The sequence below is a fragment of the Ursus americanus genome, chromosome 26 (genome assembly GCF_024610735.1).
Source record: "Ursus americanus isolate L20-20 chromosome 26, mUrsAme1.1.p, whole genome shotgun sequence".
Taxonomy (NCBI): domain Eukaryota; kingdom Metazoa; phylum Chordata; class Mammalia; order Carnivora; family Ursidae; genus Ursus; species Ursus americanus.
Window position 1 is genome coordinate 44,018,329 of NC_142152.1, and position 19,599 is coordinate 44,037,927.

The 19,599-nt window shown below is 43.2% G+C and overlaps 1 protein-coding gene across 1 annotated transcript in view; it reads left to right on the forward strand.

The window, feature by feature from the left end:
- Positions 1-19,599, forward strand: part of TDRD9 (tudor domain containing 9) — a 121,553-nt gene that overhangs the window by 20,369 nt on the left and 81,585 nt on the right. Inside the window, exons 3-7 of the mRNA XM_087856292.1 lie at positions 4,084-4,181; positions 6,027-6,248; positions 7,134-7,256; positions 10,837-10,917; positions 13,353-13,517. Of these exons, the coding sequence (XP_087712418.1) occupies positions 4,084-4,181; positions 6,027-6,248; positions 7,134-7,256; positions 10,837-10,917; positions 13,353-13,517 (689 nt within the window). The remainder of the gene's footprint in view (positions 1-4,083; positions 4,182-6,026; positions 6,249-7,133; positions 7,257-10,836; positions 10,918-13,352; positions 13,518-19,599) is intronic.

A 19,599-nucleotide genomic window follows, 5' to 3' on the forward strand; every position in this document is an offset into this window, starting at 1 on the left:
ATACGGTATGGATTCTCCATGAGAGACTCTTAACTGTAGGAGACAAACTGAGGGTTACTGGAGGGGAGGTGGGGGGTGGGGTGGGGTAAGTGGGGGATGGGCATTAAGGAGGGCACTTCATGGAATGAGCACTGGGTGTTGTATGCAACTGACAAATCCGTGAATGCTACCTCTGAAACTAATAATACACTATATGTTAATTGAATTTAAATTTAAAAAAATCATTTTTTTTTTAAGATTTTATTTATTTATTTGACAGAGACAGCCAGCGAGAGAGGGAACACAAGCAGGGGGAGTGGGAGAGGAAGAAGCAGGCTCCCAGCGGAGGAGCCTGATGTGGGGCTCGATCCCAGAACGCTGGAATCATACCCTGAGCTGAAGGCAGACGCTTAACGACTGCACCACCCAGGCACCCCTAAAAAAAATCATTTCTAAATATAAATCCTGAATGCACACTCAGTGAGTTTCTATAAATTGCATTAGAATTGTTTTATACAGTTAAAGGTAAATAATTTTAGAAAAATTGAGATCTAATGGCATTTCTGAATTGATTGAGTCTGGTCCCAAATTGTTTCTGTTGCTTTCCCCTTTTATTTTAATAAAGATTTTATTTATTTATTTGACACAGAGCACAGACAGCAGGGAGTGGCAGGCAGAGGGAGAAGCAGCCTCTCCACTGAGCGGGGAGCCAGATGAGGGGCTTGATCCTAGGACCCTGGGATCATTACCTGAGCCGAAGGCAGTTGCTTGACTGACTGAGCCACCCAGGTGTCCCTCTGTTGCTTTCCTACAACGGTTTTGAGTTTGTCCTGGGATGGTGTCTTTTGCTCGTGATTTAAAGTTACCACCCTTTTCATGTGGTGATATTTTTAGTTGTTGTTTCCATCCCACTCATAGCTTTTCTTTTGGTTTTAAGAGAATGGCCTGGGTGGAATATAGAATAATTGCAGAGGGAAACACATTAAGTTTAATTTTGCATTCAGAATGCCTTGCCATACTTGAAAAAGTGATATGTAGTGACTTTGAGGATTTAATTTCATGGTTAAATCAGTAATGCTCTAATTAAACTTATTTTCTGTAATGTACAGTTTCTACATTTTAAGTAAATAAATGTTAGATGTTACATTCTCCAGTTCAAATCCATTATATACTGTTTGGAACCCCTAACTGCTGAATTTTTTTGGTTAGATTTTTATATATGCTTGATGAGAATATGGTGGAGTGGCTTAATGAAGAGAAACTAGCAGTTTTTATGGTTTCCAGTTTTTTCCAGTTCATGTAAAACATTTTAATGTTAATAACTTAGGATAAAAAGATAATAGGAAAATAAAAATAGTGAATTTTCAGCTTGACGTATTTCTTGTGGCACTTTTGAATTACACTTTGCCATGTGTAGTTTGCTGATTTTCCCTAAATTATCCATTTTCTTTTCTTTGAGAACTTAACCAGTGATGCTTTTCCTGGTCACCTCCCTTTGATTTTGTTGCTAATGCACAGATGAAAGAGCCACGTGGCCGTGAACATTTCCCTGTTTGGTTTCCTGTCCCCCTCTGGCGGTGGACGTGGAGGCAGGACTTGATTTGTGCTGGCTGTGCTTCAGCCAGTGACCTAGAAACGTCCAACTGGGTTTGTGTTCTGTGGAGGAAGGGCTAGGGTTTAGACAATAGAGTTAAGACTTTCAGTATTTTTTTCTTGTAAGATTTCTTGTCTTTAAGTAGCAACCTTCAGAATGCATGTAATCAAGGACTGTAAGTCACATCAGTGTTGTCAAAGTAATGGCTCCGTTAGCAGCACAGTGAACTACGTCTTAAAGTCTCTTAGCAAATAACATAGCTGCTGCCTTTCTGTAATTCTAAGAGTCTTTGCCACCTTGGTGCCTTTTTGCAGAGCTCCTCCTGCGTCTCTCAATCCCACTCTGTCCATACTGCTTGTTCTTCTATCTTGCAGTGGTGTCCCAGCTCAGAATCCCCTGCTGCTGTGTGGATTCTCATCCCTCTTCTATATTACATTAAAGGTGGCCTTTTACCGATTGATAAACCAACCAGCATCAAGCATGGGATGTGTTTATTTTCCCATTTTTGTAAATATTTGAGTTCTTATATTTGTGGGTTGGCCTGGATACCCAGCCACCATTCAGAGTTCGAAATAATTTAATGAACTGTTAACCATTTTAGAATCAGGAGCTGTCAGGCATTGAATTTTGGTCCAACTCAATGTTTGGCAGGTAGTATGGTTAATTCTAAGGACTCCTTAGTTGAGAGAGCCTTCTGGAGGGGTGAGACCAGGGGTAGGTGTACCACTTGGGAAAACAGGGTGGCATTGGTGTTGGAGTTCCTTAAAAGCTGAGCAGATTTATGGGAGGAAAGTGAGACAGGAGAATGGGAGAAGAATGCATGTTTTTGAGAGTCCTACAGCCAGTTGTGCACTGACTAGATCAGAGAGCTGAGGGCAGGATTTGGAGAATTCTGTGGCTGTGGCCCCTGGTGCCCTAGGAAGAGTGCTGTTGTCCACAAAAAAGCTACCTTTGTTCTGAGAGATTACAACAGGTCTGGTGTCTCTGTTTTTAAAATTTGGAACAAGTACTACACACCTTGATTCAAATATAGGAGAATAGCTATATTTTAATTATTTATTATATTAGTTATGAAACAATATATGTATCAGGTGGGAAGAGACTATGGCAAAACACAGGAGAAGGAGATGTTGGGGCAGAGAAATGAAGGGCTGGGAGGAAAAGGGAAGGTGGGACATTGGGGGAGATACTGAGGAAGGGGAACGAGCTCTAAATTTGGAAGAGGTGGGAACGTCGGAAGAGTATTTGCTTTGGAAGTAAAAACTTATTTCCCAATGGAGGCTTGTATCCTGTAAATTTTGATGACTTGTCAATCTGTCAAGTGATGAGCTGAGGTCCAGAATTTACAGCATTGCTGGAGGGTGGGGGTGTATTCACAGGAGGGTGATCATGGTTCAGGGCGCTGCGTTGTCCGTCTTTAGCAGAGTCGGGTTGCTGCTTTTCAGGGTACCTGTAGTTCGTCAGTGGTATTTGGTGTCTAATTTATTTTAGTAGTAAGAAACTAACACTTAACAAACTGGTACCTTCTATATTTCAAATAAAAATTTGTTCTTTAAGCTAACCATTTTAGTACTGTTAACCTTAAAAAATAAAACTGCCAGTTATTTTACCAGCAAAAGATGGATTTATCTGGGAATAATAACAATTTCAGTCCAGGACAAGCAAGCTATGGAAAAGCCTGAGAACAAAGCAAAGGAGGCGCTTTTTTTGGGGGGGGGGGAAGTGGCGCTGATGTAAACGGAAAGTCTATTGGAGTAAGCTGGGAGTGCAAAGTATAGAGGTTTCTCATTGGCTGGGCCATGACAGTCTCTCATTGGCTGGGTTGGGACTGTCTCCCTTTGGTTGGGCCGTGATAGTCTCTCATTGGCTGGGCCGTGATAGTCTCTCATTGGCTGGGCCGTGATAGTCTCTCATTGGTTGGGCCGTGATAGTCTCTCATTGGCTGGGCCATGATAGTCTCTCATTGGCTGGGCTGGGACTCTTTCCCATTGGCTGAGCTGTGACTGTCTCATTGTCTGGGCTGTTGCCAGGGTAGGAGGAAACCTACCTTCCTCCTGCTGGGATGGTAACACAGTATCCATGAGCAAGGGGTGTGTCTTCTTGTTGGGTCTGCAGTGGTCAGTGCGTGGCGGGAGCGCTGCCCCTTGCCGGTCTCCTGATGCCATCCTAAACAAGGTGTCCTTTTACCAGTTTTCATGGTACCATTTTCAGGTGATAGGTACTGTGCTTTGCAGGTCTTTCTTCTTAGAAGGTGGTGCTAAGCCTACCACGTTGATGGCTGTGATGGAGGTGTAAGAGTCTGCTCAGCTTGTATAAATGATTAATAGTGGGTACTGAGGGAATTTACTGGTTACCCTGCTTGCATTGTTAGCCTGTAGAATGTACTTTTGCCTTTGTGTGTGTGTGCCTGTATATGCCGTATATATAGATTAGACATAATGTTGGATTGATTACCTTTTCCTTTTTAAGACACTTAATAGCATTGTATTTGTTGTTTTGTCTGAATATAGGTCCAAGGCCATCTTTGGCTAAATTAAGCAATGTGACCTGCATGCCAGAGACAAATTATAAATATCCTGATTTGCCTATAAATCGATGTAAGGAAGAGGTAAAATTATTTTTGTCATAATATAATTCTCCTGTTTGAATACATGTCTGAGGCCCAACTTTTTGGTTTATAGTTTGAGAGTGATGAGGTGCCAGGCAAGCACACGTGGCTTGTACCAGACTCCGGGGCAGCCAGAGGAGCGTGTGCTGGGCTGCATAATAACCGTGTTGATGATCTTCCTTTTGGCTGCGCTGTTTGTTCAGCCTTCCCTCCTCTGAGATAGCTATACGTAAACACCTCTGCTGTCCCCAGGAGAGCTGCTGCAAGAACAAAACCTCACTGCCAAGTCTTTTTGTAAAGTAATAATGCCCCCTGGCCACAGTTCTCGCTAGCATTCCACTGGCCTATTAATTGATTTGATCAGTCATTGATATATCATTTTTTAAACAATGCTAGGCCAGATATCGCAGCCTGCTGATTATGCTTTTAATTAGTTACACATTATTAAACCAGGTCAGAAGTAGTGTGTTGAAACCTTTAATATACTAGTAGAAGTATCAGTTACAGATAAAACTAAACCATAAGTATTCCAAATTTAAGCTTAGTTTTATTTTAGTGAGCCATAAACCTTTGTAGACTAGGTATTCTTTATTAATTTTTAGAGGCCTATACTCAATTTATATTCTCCGACCACAGCAATTGCCAGAGAGAGAAGAGCTTAGATAAATTTAGTCGGGGAGTGGTGGTTAGGAATTAGATTGGAGTTTTAAAAATGCTCCGTACAGTCTGTAAGTGGAACAGTGGAAGTTAATTGTTTGAAAATTCGTCTGCAGAATTTCAAATGAAATTTTAAAACCAGAGCCTGGGTGGTTCAGTTGGTTAAGTGTCTGCCTTCGGCTCAGGTCATGATTCCAGGATCCTGGGATAGAGCCCCCCCATCAGGCTCTCTGCTTAGTGGGGAGTCTTCTTCTGTCTCTGCCTCTGCTGCTTCCGCTGCTTATGCGTACGCCCACCCACGCACGCGCGTGCGCGCTCTCTCTAATAAATAAATAAAATATTTAAAAAGAAAAAGAATTTAAAACCACTTGAGGATAATAACAGCAGTGCTTTCATGTTTCTCAGGAGAATTACATAAGATTCATTACAAAATTTTAAAATAATAGACCTTTAGACTTAGCAGAAACTATAGAAATCTGTGAGTGTTTTCATCTTTTTTTTTGAAGATTTTATTTATTTGAGAGAGCGCGAACACAAGCCAGGGTGAAGGGCAGAGGAAGAGGGAGAAGCAGACTCCTGCTGAGCAGGGAGCCCCAAGCAGGGCTCAGTCCCAGGACCCTGAGATCATGACCTGAGCCAAAGGCAGCTGCTCAACCGACTGAGCCACCCAGACGCCCCAAGTGTTTTCATTTTTACACGGAGATGTGGAGGCCTGGAGCACCGCGGCTGACCCGGCCTGGCTTTCTGTGGCAGATGTGGAGGCCTGGAGCACCGCGGCTGACCCGGCCTGGCTTTCTGTGGCAGATGTGGAGGCCTGGAGCACCGCGGCTGACCCGGCCTGGCCTTCTGTGGCAGATGTGGAGGCCTGGAGCACCACGGCTGACCCGGCCTGGCTTTCTGTGGCAGATGTGGAGGCCTGGAGCACCGCGGCTGACCCGGCCTGGCTTTCTGTGGCTGTTAGCGGTTCCTGTGCTCATCGGGTAGATTGGCTTTCATAGTAGCAGCCATTTGTAGCCTTTTTGCTCTCTTTTGTGCTATTCAGATGGTTAGGGAATAATTTAACTTTTAAAGATAAAAAGAAGATAAATCCTGAACATCCTCCTAAGATAAAGTTTTTGGCTTATAGGTAATATTGTACGTCATCGTTAATTTTGTGGCAATTTCAGAAGCATTTTCTTTTAATTCTAGGTTATTTCTCTGATAGAAAGTAATTCTGTGGTAATTATACATGGCGCCACGGGTAGTGGTAAAAGTACTCAGCTCCCGCAGTATATCCTGGATCATTATATTCAGCGCTCTGCCTACTGCAACATCGTTGTGACCCAACCCCGGAAGATAGGGGCCAGCAGTATCGCCAGATGGATCAGTAAAGAGCGAGCCTGGATGTTGGGTGGTCTGGTGGGCTATCAGGTGAGACTGAGAGCAAGCCGTCTCTTTCCTTGTGGATTTTTTATTCCATAGAAGTTGATGATATGATGTGGTTACTTTCTGCTGGAAATGGAAATGAAACCAATTGCTTACAGAGCAGAACTGTGGTGTAATTTAAAAAAAAACAGTGAAACTGAATTTCTTAGCCATTTCTTTTAAAGATTTTATGTATTCATTCCAATGAGAGTGAGAGGGAGCACGCGTGCGAGTAGTGTGAAGAGTAGAGGGAGAGGGACAAGCAGACTCTGTGCTGAGCATGAAGCTGGGTATGTGGCTTGATTTCAGGACCCTGAAGATCATGACCTGAGCCGAAACCAAGAGTTGGACTCTCAACTGACTGAGCCACCCAGGTGCCCCCCAAAATAGTGAAACTGAATTTCTTGATAATAACTTCAGTTTCTCAGTTGAACAAGAAAGAAGTGAGAATTCTCAGACTCATGGCTTTTATATATTTTTTTGTATGTAGATGTTTTCATACACTGTTGTCTTAACATAAAAATGATACAGATGAGATATGACTAGATAAGCCATATTCCTCCCACCCCCTGAAAAAGAGAAGAAAAAAATCAACTTGAGAACAGGTTTTGTTTATGTTTAAATAGGCTCCACACCCAGCGTGGAGCCCAACGTGGGGGTTAAAGTCATGACCCTGAGATCAAGACCTGAGTTTAGATTAAGAGTCAGATGCTCAACCTACTGAGCCACCCAGGCGCTCCAAGAACTATAGTTTTAATTTAAGTTCTATATTTTTTATTCCTTTTCTTACTTATCTCCAGTAATAAATGGACATAGTCTTTTTCGGTAGTTAAATGCAAACCATTTAAACCTGAAAGTTTTCTCCTTTCTCTTTTCCTTCCCTACTTTTAGGTAGGGTTAGAGAAAATAGCAACAGAGGACACCAAGTTAATTTATATGACAACAGGGGTCCTACTTCAGAAAATCGTTAGTGCTAAGAGTTTGATGGAGTTCACCCATGTCTTCATTGATGAAGTAAGTACTTCTTTTACATGGCTCTTCTCTGATATTCATGTTCCTATTTTAGAAGAGAACACTGCAAATTACTGTAAATGTTCTCTACTTGTAAAGTGTTGTAAAGTACTGTGGGTCTGTATCTGCCTTATTCTATTCATGAATGTTGATTTTTCTGTTTTGCTCTTAGTTCTTAAATGCAGGCTTGGAGGTTGGGGACTGTGACCGCATTCCTTGTTTAGGGTGGGGTTGGCAGACTGCAGCTCACAAGCCAAATTTGGCACCTGTCTTTGTAAATAAAGTTTTATTGGAACACAGTTCTGCTTGCTTGTTGATGGGTGCTGCTGCACTGTGCGGAAGAGAGGCGTGGCTGCAGGGCTGGACATCCTCACTGTCTGACTTTTGCAGGGACGGTCTGCTGACCCCTGGTGTAGAGTGTTAGCCCCGTCAGACATTGTATGTAGGTATTTTGTGTGCATCACAGATACTTTCTGTTTAGTAAAACAAGGATAATAGTGTCTTTTAACAAAATCAATGAAGTATATATGAGATACTGATCTATTCTCCTTTCTAAAAAAGCTCAAGTGAAGAGTCTGTCTTTGTTCCAGTCTTACCTTTCTAGGCTTTGCTCAGGATCAAATATTTAATTGATTTTGTTTATATTTTAAACAAGAATTTTTTGAGGTGGGAGGATGTTGTATTCAGACAATTTTCCCAGGAGTTTTGGAAATGCCTCCACCCCAAATTCTTGAGTTTTAAACCCCAGTAATTATGCCTTAAGAAGCATTACTTACTTCTTGAGGCATGAGAAACATCAGCAAAAAGATAAATTTGTGGAAGGTTGGAGATGGGGCTGAAGACAGAGGCTGAAATGAAACCATCGGGTGGCTGTGGAGGGGTCAGGTCTCTTCACTCTCTTGAAATACGTGTGGTCATTAATAACACTAACACATACGTCAGGTAGAGCTGAATGGGCGCATTTGCTAGCTCGTGTGCAGTTAAACGTGGTTTTATTATTTTTATTTGTTAAAGATTTTATTCATTTGAGGAGAGGTTTTATTATTTTTATTTTTATTAAAGATTTTATTTGAGAGGAGAGAGAGAGAGAGAGCATGTGTGTGCACAAGTATGGGGGAGGGGCAGAGGGAGAGGGAGAAGCAGGTTGAGCAGGGAGCCAGATGTGGGGCTTGATCCCAGGACCTCAGGATTATGACCTGAGCTGAAGGCAGGTGCTTCACCGACTGAGCCACCCAGGCGCCCCTAAACGTGGTTTTAAATTACCACGGGGGTGTTTAGGAGAGTAGAAGGTAGGAAAATGATCTCTTGTTCTTTGCAAAATAGTGTGACATGCGGTATGGTTCAGGATTTTTCTTTATGATTTTTGGCATTTTTTTGGCATGTCTTTGGATTAGGAAGAGAGGAAATGCAAATATCATGGGCACTGTGCTCAAAGGTGGCCTTGCCGAGTTCACAGTAGTCACCGCTCACTGAGCCTGGTGGGGTTTGCCCTGGCAGTTTACTCCAGAGCTCTGCTGCTGGCGCCCCTGTGTATTTTCTGTGTGTCCACTGTCTTTCTGAGTGCCTAAGTGGGCTGCTTGTACACACGTACTTGAGTGATGAGGACACAGCCGTCCACCTCTGTTACGGACGTCATTCTTTGCTGAAGCTATGCCATAAGAGCCGAGCACGAGTTGGCCACTCTCAGCAAGAGCTCGCTCTGCAGGGGACTGGTCCTAGCACAGAGCTGCCTTGTTGCTCTGTTACAGCAGCTTCTGGCCCTACTGCATCCCCAGCACCGAGTGGGCACGCTGTTAAGTATTTGCTTCAGCAAAGATTGGATTGGATTATCCTTGACATTTTAGGTTTATAAACAATATTGTTCCTGTTGTGTGGGATGATTGAATTTCAAAGGAAATCTAAGAGCAAAGGCTGAAGGTGGCCAGGCAGTTGCAAATGGGATGATAAGATTTTTAACTTCTCAGCTCTTGAAAAATAATAAACTAGTTTCAGGTAAGCCATTCATTCAAGATTTTTTCAGTACCTGCCTTATCAGGTGCCGAGGTTATAAAGACAGCTAAGTCGAGGTTTCTCCTTACAGCCAGTCTCCTGTGGAGACAGATACCTGCTGAGGTATGTGTGTTTATGTGCTACGGAGAAGGCCAGTGGCAGGGAGAGGGCTGTGGGCATCCTGGGGAGAGAGGGGTGACTGGGGTCCTCAGAGCGGGAGAGCAGGCAGGGTGGCCTCGAGAACCCAGGGAGAACCCAGGGAGAAGCCGGGTCGTTAAAGTCAGAGTGTGCGGGTCGCAGGGGGCTGAACGCTGAGGAGATGTCACTTCGGGGCTCTTCACTGATGAGAGTAGTTTTCCTTCTCAAGCGGGGAATGTTTGTGTTGAGGAGGTGTTCTGGAGTCTGATGATAGGACGAAATAAGAATTAGATTTATAATGGTGTTTCTAGGATTTCTAGCCATGGACATGGGCGTTAAATACTTTCAGCTGCTGTCTTTTTGTTTTTGTTTTTTTTTTTCTTTTCTCTGTTCTCCTTCCCCACCTCCCCTTCAGCGGGGAGTGAGGAGAAGGAGTAGGACCTGGAACAGACATTGCTATAGAATAAGTGACCGGGCCTTCTACTTCGAGGGGAAGAAAGCTCCCTCTTTCAGACTCCGTAGCTAATCTCTCCACTTCGGCAGCAAAATGTCCCAGAATAGACTCTTCCTGTCCCCTTAGGCAATGAGGTATCCTGGCTAAGTGACCAAAGAATGGGGTTCTGGTGGAAAAACAGCCCCACATGACCCAACCCTTTGCTGTTCACTGGGCTGGGGCAGGCAGAATGGGGGAGGCTGAGGGAGCTGCAGGGCCTTGGGTGGGTTCTGCTAAAGGGCCTCCCCCCTGAGGAGGAGGGAAAGTAGCTGCTTTCCCTGACCAGTAGAGCTTTGAGTGAACAACCCAGGGGTGACCCCCTTGACACCAATTCCCCAGTGCTCCTGCAGCTCACACTGGTGCCCTCAGCTCCTGACCTGGGTCTGCTTTCCCTGCTTTTGACTGGTCTGACTGTTCCAGAGCCAACCCTTGCCCACCCTTGGGAGCCACAGCTCTGCACATGGATGGGGTACAGTGCTGCCCAGCAACAGCTTTCACCCTGAACTTACTTGCTAAAATAAGTGTAACTTGAGACCAAGGCAAAAGTGTGTGACTGGCCAGGGATAGCACGGGGAGGCTGGTCCAGTGGTTCTCTGTGCTGGGGATGGGTGGGGGTGATTTTGGTTGTTATAGTGAGCCGGGGGCATGATTGGCATTGAAGAGGCAGACACAAAGATGCTAAACATTACTCTGCCCAAATGACAGTAGGACCCCAAAGAGAAGCACGGGGTGGGGGGGGGCGGACAGTGACCCACACACTTCTCTGGTGCCCTCTCATTTGTGGGCCATTGTTCCTGGCTTCCTCTTAACTGGGAGTATATCAGTCCCAAGGAAGTGCCTTTAGCAGAGAGAGCAGATTTGTCCCCAGTCTCCTGGGTGCACCATTAAAACCGTTTCCCTCCATTGTTGGGAGTCATGCGTGTGTTGCTTGATATGTGGGGTGCCCTGCTTTTTATTTTGTAGGTACATGAGCGAACTGAAGAAATGGATTTCCTGCTGTTGGTAGTCCGCAAGCTTTTAAGAACAAATTCACGTTTTGTGAAGGTAAATCTGATTTCATGAGTAACAGAAATATTTAGGGTTAAGGTTTATTATTTAGTTTTATTTCTCTTTGTTTTTACAGACACAGTTGAAAGCAGTGACTCTTAAAATTTGTTGTCATGTGTACTTCTCCACATTTTGCTAGGAAGCTGGCTCAGGGGCATCTTCGTAGGATCAGAGTATGGAATACTTTTTGGTTATTATGTTGCATTCAATTCTAAAATTTTCTCCAGGCAGAAAATGGTGTAATAATGGTTGACTCTAATGAAATGCTGGGTGTTGGAGCACTGTTCTTGGTTGAGAAATTACCACAATTTGAAGGTATGTGAATACATCTGCAATCTCTGTTTTAAAAACAGCACCAGAGGCCGTGGAACCTTGAGAGCGGTTATACGCGCTGCTGTTGTAGAGACTTACGTTTTGAGTTAACTGAAAGTCCGTGGGGATGGTGAGCATTGTTTGGATTTCATGTGAACTAAAAGGAGCAAGGTGTGAACCAGACCAGAATAATGAGGGGTTATAATAATTACGCATTCTGGACACAGGCCATCCCTGTGTGTGGGGACAGCTTTCTGAAGAGCAGCGGTGGTTGGGGTGTGGCATCTTTGTGTAAAGGGCTGTGACAGGGTTTGCTGCTGTTGGAAAGCAAGTGCTTTCTAAACACCAAGTGTCTTGTCTTCTAGCCTGTCATCCATTTATTTGCTTAGGGAAGCATTTCTTCTCCTTGCCCCGCCCCCAAGCGCCTCACCTGGTGGGCGCTAAATGAATGGAACCTGAAATTTGCACGTGGCTGTCTTATTGCTCGAGGTGATTGTAAAAAGAATACAGGAATTTGGCTGTCTTATTCCCTTTTGGACTCTTAAAAGATGACATTAAAGATTGTTCAACAGATTGAGGCCTTTCTTGGTTGTCATTTTAAGACTGTAAGCTTTCTACTTTTAGATATTGACTTAATTACGTTTTTTTAGTTTTCAGTAGGAAAGAGAACTAAGAGTACTAGTGGATTTTAAAAAGTCTACCACATTGCTGAAAATGGTGGTCAGGAATTTGGTATCTGTCATAAAAATCGTAGGAAACCATTGGTTAGTTGCAATATTTTCTTGATTTATTAAGAAACATATGAAGCAAAATATTTTCTGGGCCAAGAAATTAGAAGTCAAGTTCTAGATGGCATTGTACTAAGTTTCTTGAAATGTTCAAAAATTATTTTTTTAAATTACTTTTTAAAAAGAGAGCTGCTTTCAGAGACTTAGATTCTGGACTGTGGGCAGATGGGCCTGAAGGTTTTCCCTTCTGCCACACAGACCCGTGTGCTGTCCCTGCTGCCACTGCTGGCTGACCACGCTCAGCCCAGTCCCACCCTGGACAAGCAGGTGTCTTGGGCAGGCTGCCAAGCTGTCTGTTTGGAGGAGAGGCTGGTGGCAGTGTGGAATCTTGGTTGCCCTGAGCAGTCCGATTTTGCCTGATGTCTGCATGCTGCCTTAACAGAACAAAGGCCCTGCACGTCATTAACCTCACTGTCCTTTGGAAGACAGCGTAGGGATCATCTGCTGTGACTGGGTGTGCCCCTTGGGGGCCACTCTTACACCCATGTGGCTTCTCTGAGCCTTCCTTCCAACATCAGGCATTTCATCTTAAAGTGAATTCTGGTTAATATGCTTTTTACCCTTTGGATCTAATGTCAAAGGAGAAAATAGGAATGTTTCGTATGCCCACTAACTGCTGATAGTGCCTGTATAAAGTTGTTACTTCTCTGCCGAGATGTGCACCAAGGAGAGCCTACTTGCCAGCATGCAGCGGGTAGTCAGCAGCCGGCAGAGAGCTGTGTTTACCCCTGGGGAGCATTTCCGAGGCTGGCGGATGGTGGACATCTTTCGTTGAGCTGCTGCCTTATCTGGGGCACATCTAGTGTGCTGTGGGTGCTGCTCCTGGTTTTCATGGCTGAGTTTCTTAAATGTGTCATCTCCTGTTGGCTTTCTGGCAAAACCAACACCTGAGGAGGGTCCCCACACCTCTGTGTCCTGCTCAGGTCTGGATTGGTTCCTCTCAGTGTAGAACCAAGGTCTTCTGACTCCGTGTCTGCCTCTGCTGCTCTCCTCCCTCACTTTCCTGTAACACCCCATCCAGTAACTTACTCTGTTTTTCTTTTGTTTCCTGTTACAAAGTTTCCTTTTAGATAAATGCTTATAATTTAGCTTTATTGGACATGGAGTTTCTCACTTGATAAAATCATAGGGTAGTAAATAATTGAAGTAATAAAAGGTGGTATCTCCGAGCGTTCAAACTGCAGTAATTCGTATTACACTAGAGATTAAATCAGTGTATTCTGCTGAAGTTTCGAGAATTATTAAAGCAGAAGACAAGCTTGGCATTTTGCCAGTACTTCACGTCAGTTGTTATCATGGCTGTCCGTCGTAACGGTTTCTTTTGCTCTGTAGGTGATCCTCATGTCGGCCACCATCAACTGCAAGGAGTTTGCAGATTACTTTGCTGTTCCTGTTCATAACAAGATGAACCCCGCATATGTTTTTGAAGTGGAAGGAAAGCCCCATTCAATTGAAGAGTATTATCTCGACGATTTGGGGCACATTCATCATGGCAGGGTACGTTGGCGTGCATTGTTTCTTCAGCCTGCGTTCATCCCCGGCAGTTGTTAAGGCCGTAGCAGAGCCTGAAGTCCAAGCTGGAAGATAGTGTGTGTGTGTGGGGGCGGGGGGCTGGAGAAGAATAAATGGAAGGAACCTCCACTGTTTGTTGTAAACTGTGAGCGTGTAAACACTCACGTTGTATATTCCGGTGAAAATCATTGCACTGGCTTTAGACTTTGTTGATGAAAAACATCCGATTTTTGTCATCTCCAGAATTGTAGATTGAGGTAGGGGTGGGAGGTAATTTAATTTCAAATTTTATTTTGATTAAACTGCTTTTTTTTTTTTAAAGAATTATTTATTTGAGAGAGACAGCAGAGTGAACGAGAGAGAGACAGCACGAGTAGAGGGGGGAGGGGCAGAGAGAGAGGGAGAAGCAGACTCTCCACTGAGCAGGGAGCCCGATGATACGAGACTCCATCCCAGGACCCTGAGATCATGACCTGAGCTGAAGACAGACGCTTCACTGATTGAGCCACCCAGGCGCCCCTATACTGCTTCTTTTAGTATAAACTTGACTGCTCTAGACTGAAGGAGAGACGTATTGTTGCGGTAAAGAACTGTGATAATATATTCTTACCAACAGCTGTAGTTGAATCCAAATTATTTTCATGTGGGTGATACATTCACAGGATTTGAAAATCACAAAGTATGAGCAGGTGTCAACTGTCTCCTTTCTACTCCTGCCCCTCAGCCCAGCTTCCCTGCCAACGAGAGGAAACCACTGTTACTGATTTCTTAGGAAGCGTTACCATAAATTGGTGTGTCCGTGCGACCAAATGCAAATACACTGGTTCCCCTTTACAGAAAGGGCAGTGCTCCTTCCACGTGCACCTCGCCTTCCCACTCACTTCTTCACGCCTTTTCTTGTTAATATATAGTTTCCTCATTCTCTTTTTAGAGCTATATTCTGTTCTTTCAAGTGCACATACCATTCTGTAGCTCACTAATTGCTAGTGTTTCTGGGCTTTTTTTTTTTTTTTAAGATTTATTTATTGGTTTATTTGGGGGGGGAGGGGCAGAAGAAGAGGGAGCCAACTCCTCTCTGAGGGCAGAGCTGGACACGGGGCTCCATCCCAGGACCCTGAGATCACGACCTGAGCTGAAACCAAGAGTCTGCCCCTTCACCCACTGAGCCACCCAGGTGCCCCTCCGGGCTTCTCATATTAAAACCAGTGCTGCGGGAGAACAGCTTTGCACATGTGACAGTGTATCTTAGAGGCCACGCTCTCCCAGCCTTCGCAGCACTGTTGACATTTTGGGCCAGTTCTGTGGGGCGGGGGCTGCCCTGTGCATTCGCTGTAGGATGTTTAACAGCATTTCTGGCTTTGACTCACTAGGTGCAAGCAGGCCCCCCATTGTGACAACCAGAAATGTTTCCAGATAATCCCTGGGGAGTAAGCTGCCCCTGTTGAAGACCCCCGTGTAGGTGAGGCCTTCCTAGAAAATAAGTTCCTGGAAGTGGAATTGCTGGGTCAAATGGTTTACGTATTTGTAATTTTGATGATGGGGCCAAATTGCTCTGTATAGGAGCTTGACTTTTATTACAAACATTTGTAATGTGGACGTAAACAGTAGTCATGACTACAGTGAGTTGGCTGGCTAGATTCCACCTAATATAAGAAGACACATTTTGTCAAATCTAATTATGTCGGAGGGAGGCCAATGATGGCCATTAAAATGTAGCACGTCTTGTTTTTTCAACTTTTTAAATGACAGACTTCAAAAACCCAAGTGAGTTAAAAGAATTTTGTAATGAACACCTTCATATCTATCACCTAGATTCTGTAGTTCACATTGAGTTTGTAGCATTAAAACAACTGTCAGAACAAAGAAACTGTGATATTACTATCACTAAACTTGTATTTATTTAGATTTTACTGTTTTTTCCTTAATTTCCTTTTTTCTATCCTAGGATCCCACATTGCTTTGAGTTGTCATGTCTCCTTAGGCTCCTCTGGGCTGATGGTTTCTCAGATGTTTCTTATTTTTGAGGACCTTTCAGTTTTTAGGAGTACTGGTCAGGTAAATTTGTAGGATGGCCCACTGTTAGAATTTTTCTGATGTTTTTCTCGAGAGTAGTCTTGGGGCTGTGTGTTCGTGGAGGAAGACCACAGGGGTGAAGTCCTATATTGTCATGTCATGACCACCAGCATGGCTCGTCCCTGGTGATGCTGGCCTTGATCTCCTGGCTAAGGAAGTGCTTGCCAGACTTCTGCCCTGTAATGTTACTGCCCCTTTCTTTTTCTTTGTATGTGTGTGTGTACGTGCATGCGCACACATTGTATATATGTTTGGTTTGTTCTTTTGCTCATCGCCTGTCACTCCTAGTGAGATGTAAACAGGGTAAGGAGGGACATGTCTTCTTTGCTCTTTGGAAACAAGTCACTAAATGCAGCCCACATTCAAGGTGGAGGGAAGAGGGCACTTACTTATCATATTTACAAATGCTGCATTTTCTTTAAAAAAAATTTTTTTTTTTTGCATTTTCTGACCCATTTTGGAATGTGAGAGTAGCAGTGGTTTACAAGTCTCTCTTCAACTGGCCGTTAAGTGTTGGAATCATTTAGGAGATTACTTAGGGACGTACTGAGGAGCTGGGTCAGGCCTGAGCATTTGCCTTCTGAGCCCGCATGCTCTGGGCAGCCAGGGCTGCTCACCAACCAGTGGCTTATGTTCTGCAGGCTGGAGTATACTTGGTTTTAGCATTCTATACCAAATACTGTGGTACTTAATGGGTGCTCAGTAAATATTTCAGTGAATGAATAATTAAGACCTAACTAGATACTAACTTTAAGCCTTACTAAAGTTGTGTTTTGTATAGATTTTGCTATATGGTTTTTGGAGTCAGAGGACTTTGGCTAAAATTCTTATTTTATTATTACGGCTGCCATCATAGTACCTGGGTGTACTATCTAATTCACTAGGAGAAACACCCAGCCTTTCTCCCTTTCCACCTTCTTAGGGACCTTTTCTGTTTCACTGTTCCCCCTCCTTGCTTTACCTTAACTAGCTCCTTCTCTTCTGTCCCTTTCTTGTCCCCATTTATTTTTTTTTATTTTTTAAAAAGTTTTTAAAATTTAAATTCAGTTAAATATATATAGTGTATTATTAGTTTCAGAGGTAGAGGTCAGTGATTCATCAGTCTTGTATAATGCCCAGTACTCATTATATCACGGGTCCTCCTGTAATGTCCATCACATAGTTACCCCATCTGCCTCCCCTCCTCCCCTCCAGCAACTTGGTTTGTTTCCTGTAATTTAGAGTCTTTTATGGTTTGTCTCCCTCTCTGATCTTGTCCTGTTTTATTTTTTCCTCACTTGGTCTGTGCTCCTCTGTTTTGTTTCTTAAATTCTGTGTATGAATGAAATCATATAATTGTCTTTCTCTGATTGACTTATTTTACTTAGCATAATACCCTCTAGTTCCAACCATATTGTTGCAAATGGCAAGATATCTTTTTTTTTTTTGTTGGCTGAGTAGTATTCCATTGTATATATGAACCACATCTTCTTTATCCATTCATCTGTCCATGGACATCTGGTCTGGGCTCTTTCCATTGTTTGGCTATTGTGGACATTGCTGCTATAAATATTAGGGTGCAGGGGCCTTTTTGGATCACTACATTTGTATCTTTGGAGTTAATACCCAGTAGTGCAATTGTTGGGTTATGGGGTAGCTGTATTTTCAACTTTTTGGGGAACGTCCATACTGTTTTCCAGAGTGGCTGCACCAGCTTGCATTCCCACGAAAAGTGTAAGAGGGTTCCCCTTTCTCTGCATCGTCGTCAACATCTGTAGTTTCCTTACTTGTTAATTTTAGTCATTCTGACTTGTGTGAGGTGGTATCTCATTGTGGTTTTGATTTGTATTCCCCTGATGCCAAGTGATGTGGAGCATTTTTTCCATGTGTCTATCAGCCATTTGTATGTCTTCTTTGGAGAGATTCTGTTCATGTCTTCTGCCCATTTCTTGATTGGATTATTTGTTCTTTGGGTGTTGAGTTTGAAAATTTCTTTATAGATTTTGGATACTAGCCCTTTTTCTGTTAAATCATTTGCAAATATCTTCTCCCATTCTTTCGGTTGTCTTTTGGTTTTGTCGACTGTTTCCTTTGCTGTGCAAAAGCTTTTCATCTTGATGAAGTCTCAATAGTTCATTTTTGCCTTTGTTTCCCTTGCTTTTGGAGATATGTCTAGCAAGAAGTTGCTGCAGCCAAGGTCAGAGAGGTTGCTGCCTGTGTTCTCCTCTAGGATATTGATGGATTCCTGTCTCACATTTAGGTCTTTCATCCATTTGAGTCTGTTTTTGTGTATGGTGTAAGGAAATGGTCCAGTTTCATTCTTCTGCATGTGGCTGTCCGATTTTCCCAACACCATTTGTTGAAGAGACTGTCTTTTTTCTATTGGATATTCTTTCCTGCTTTGTTGAAGATGAATTGACCATAGAGTTGAGAGTCCATTTCTTTTTTTTTTTTTTTTAGATTTTATTTATTTATTTATTAGAGAGAGATCACAAGCAGGGTGAGGGGCAGAGGGAGAAGCAGATTCCCTGCTGTGCAGGAAGTCTGAAGTGGGACTCAATCCTGGGACTCCAGGATCATGACCTGAGCTGAAGGCAGTTGCTTAACCAACTGAGCCACTCAGGCACCTGAGTGTCCATTTTTGGGTTCTCTCTTCTGTTCCACTGATCTATGTGTCTCTTTTTGTGCCAGTACAATACTGTCTTGATGATTACAGCTAGAAAAGCTTCCACTTTCTGCACAAATGACAAGATGGAAAAACTTGAAAAAGAGAACAAGAGGCAGTACTGACTGCCAGGGACCTAATCAGTATGGATATAAGTAAGATATCAGAACTAGAGTTCATGGGGCGCCTGGGTGGCACAGTCGTTAAACATCTGCCTTTAGCTCAGGGTGTGATCCTGGTGCTCTGGGATCGAGCCCCACATCAGGTTCCTCCACTAGGAGCCTGCCTCTTCCTCTCCCGCTCCCCCTGCTTGTGTTCCCTCTCTGGATATCTGTCTCTCTCTCTGTCAAATAAATAAATAAAATCTTAAAAAAAAAACTAGAGTTCAGAATTACGTTTATAAAGATACTAGCTGAACTTGGAAAAAGGATAGAAGACACTAGAGAATCCCTTTCTGGAGAAATAAAAGAACTAAAATCTAATCGAGTTGAAATCAGAAAGTCTATTAATAAGATGCAATAAAAAATGGAGGCTCTAACTGCTAGGTTAAATGAGGCAGAAGAGAGAGTTAGTGATATAGATGGCAAAATGATGGAGAATAAAGAAGCTGAGACAAAGATAAACAGCTACTGGATCACGAGGGAAGAATTCAAGAGATAACTGATACCATAAAGTGAAACAATATTAGAATAATTGGGATCCCAGAAGAAGAGGAAAGAGAGAGGGGCAGAAGGTACATAGGAGCAAATTATAGAGGAGAACTTCCCTAATCTGGGAAATGAAACAGACTTCCAAGTCCAGGAGGCACAGGGAACCCCTTAAAATCAATAAAAAAATTAACATCACGACATATAATAATGAAACTTGTAAATCTCAGAGGCAAAGAGAAAACCCTGAAAATTGCTCGGGACAAGAGGTCTGTAACCTACAAGGGTAGAAACATTAGACTGACAGCAGACCTATCTACAGAGACCTGGGAGGCCAGAAAGGACTGGCATGATATATTCAGGATGCTAAATGAGAAAAATATGCAGCCAAGAATGCTTGATCCAGGTAGGATGTTCTTCAAAATAGGAGAGATATAAAGCTTTCAGGACAAACAGAAACTAAAAGAATTTGTGATCACTAAAACAGCCCTACAAGAAATATTAAAAGGGATCCCAAAAGTAACATTAAACCAGAAAGGAGCAGAGACAATATACAGAAACAGGGACTGTACAGGTAAAATACAATGGCACTAAATTCGTGTCTTTCAGTAGTTACTCTGAATGTAAATGGGCTAAATACTCCAATCACAAGACACAGGGTATCGGATTGGATAAAAAGAACAACACCCATCCATATGATGTC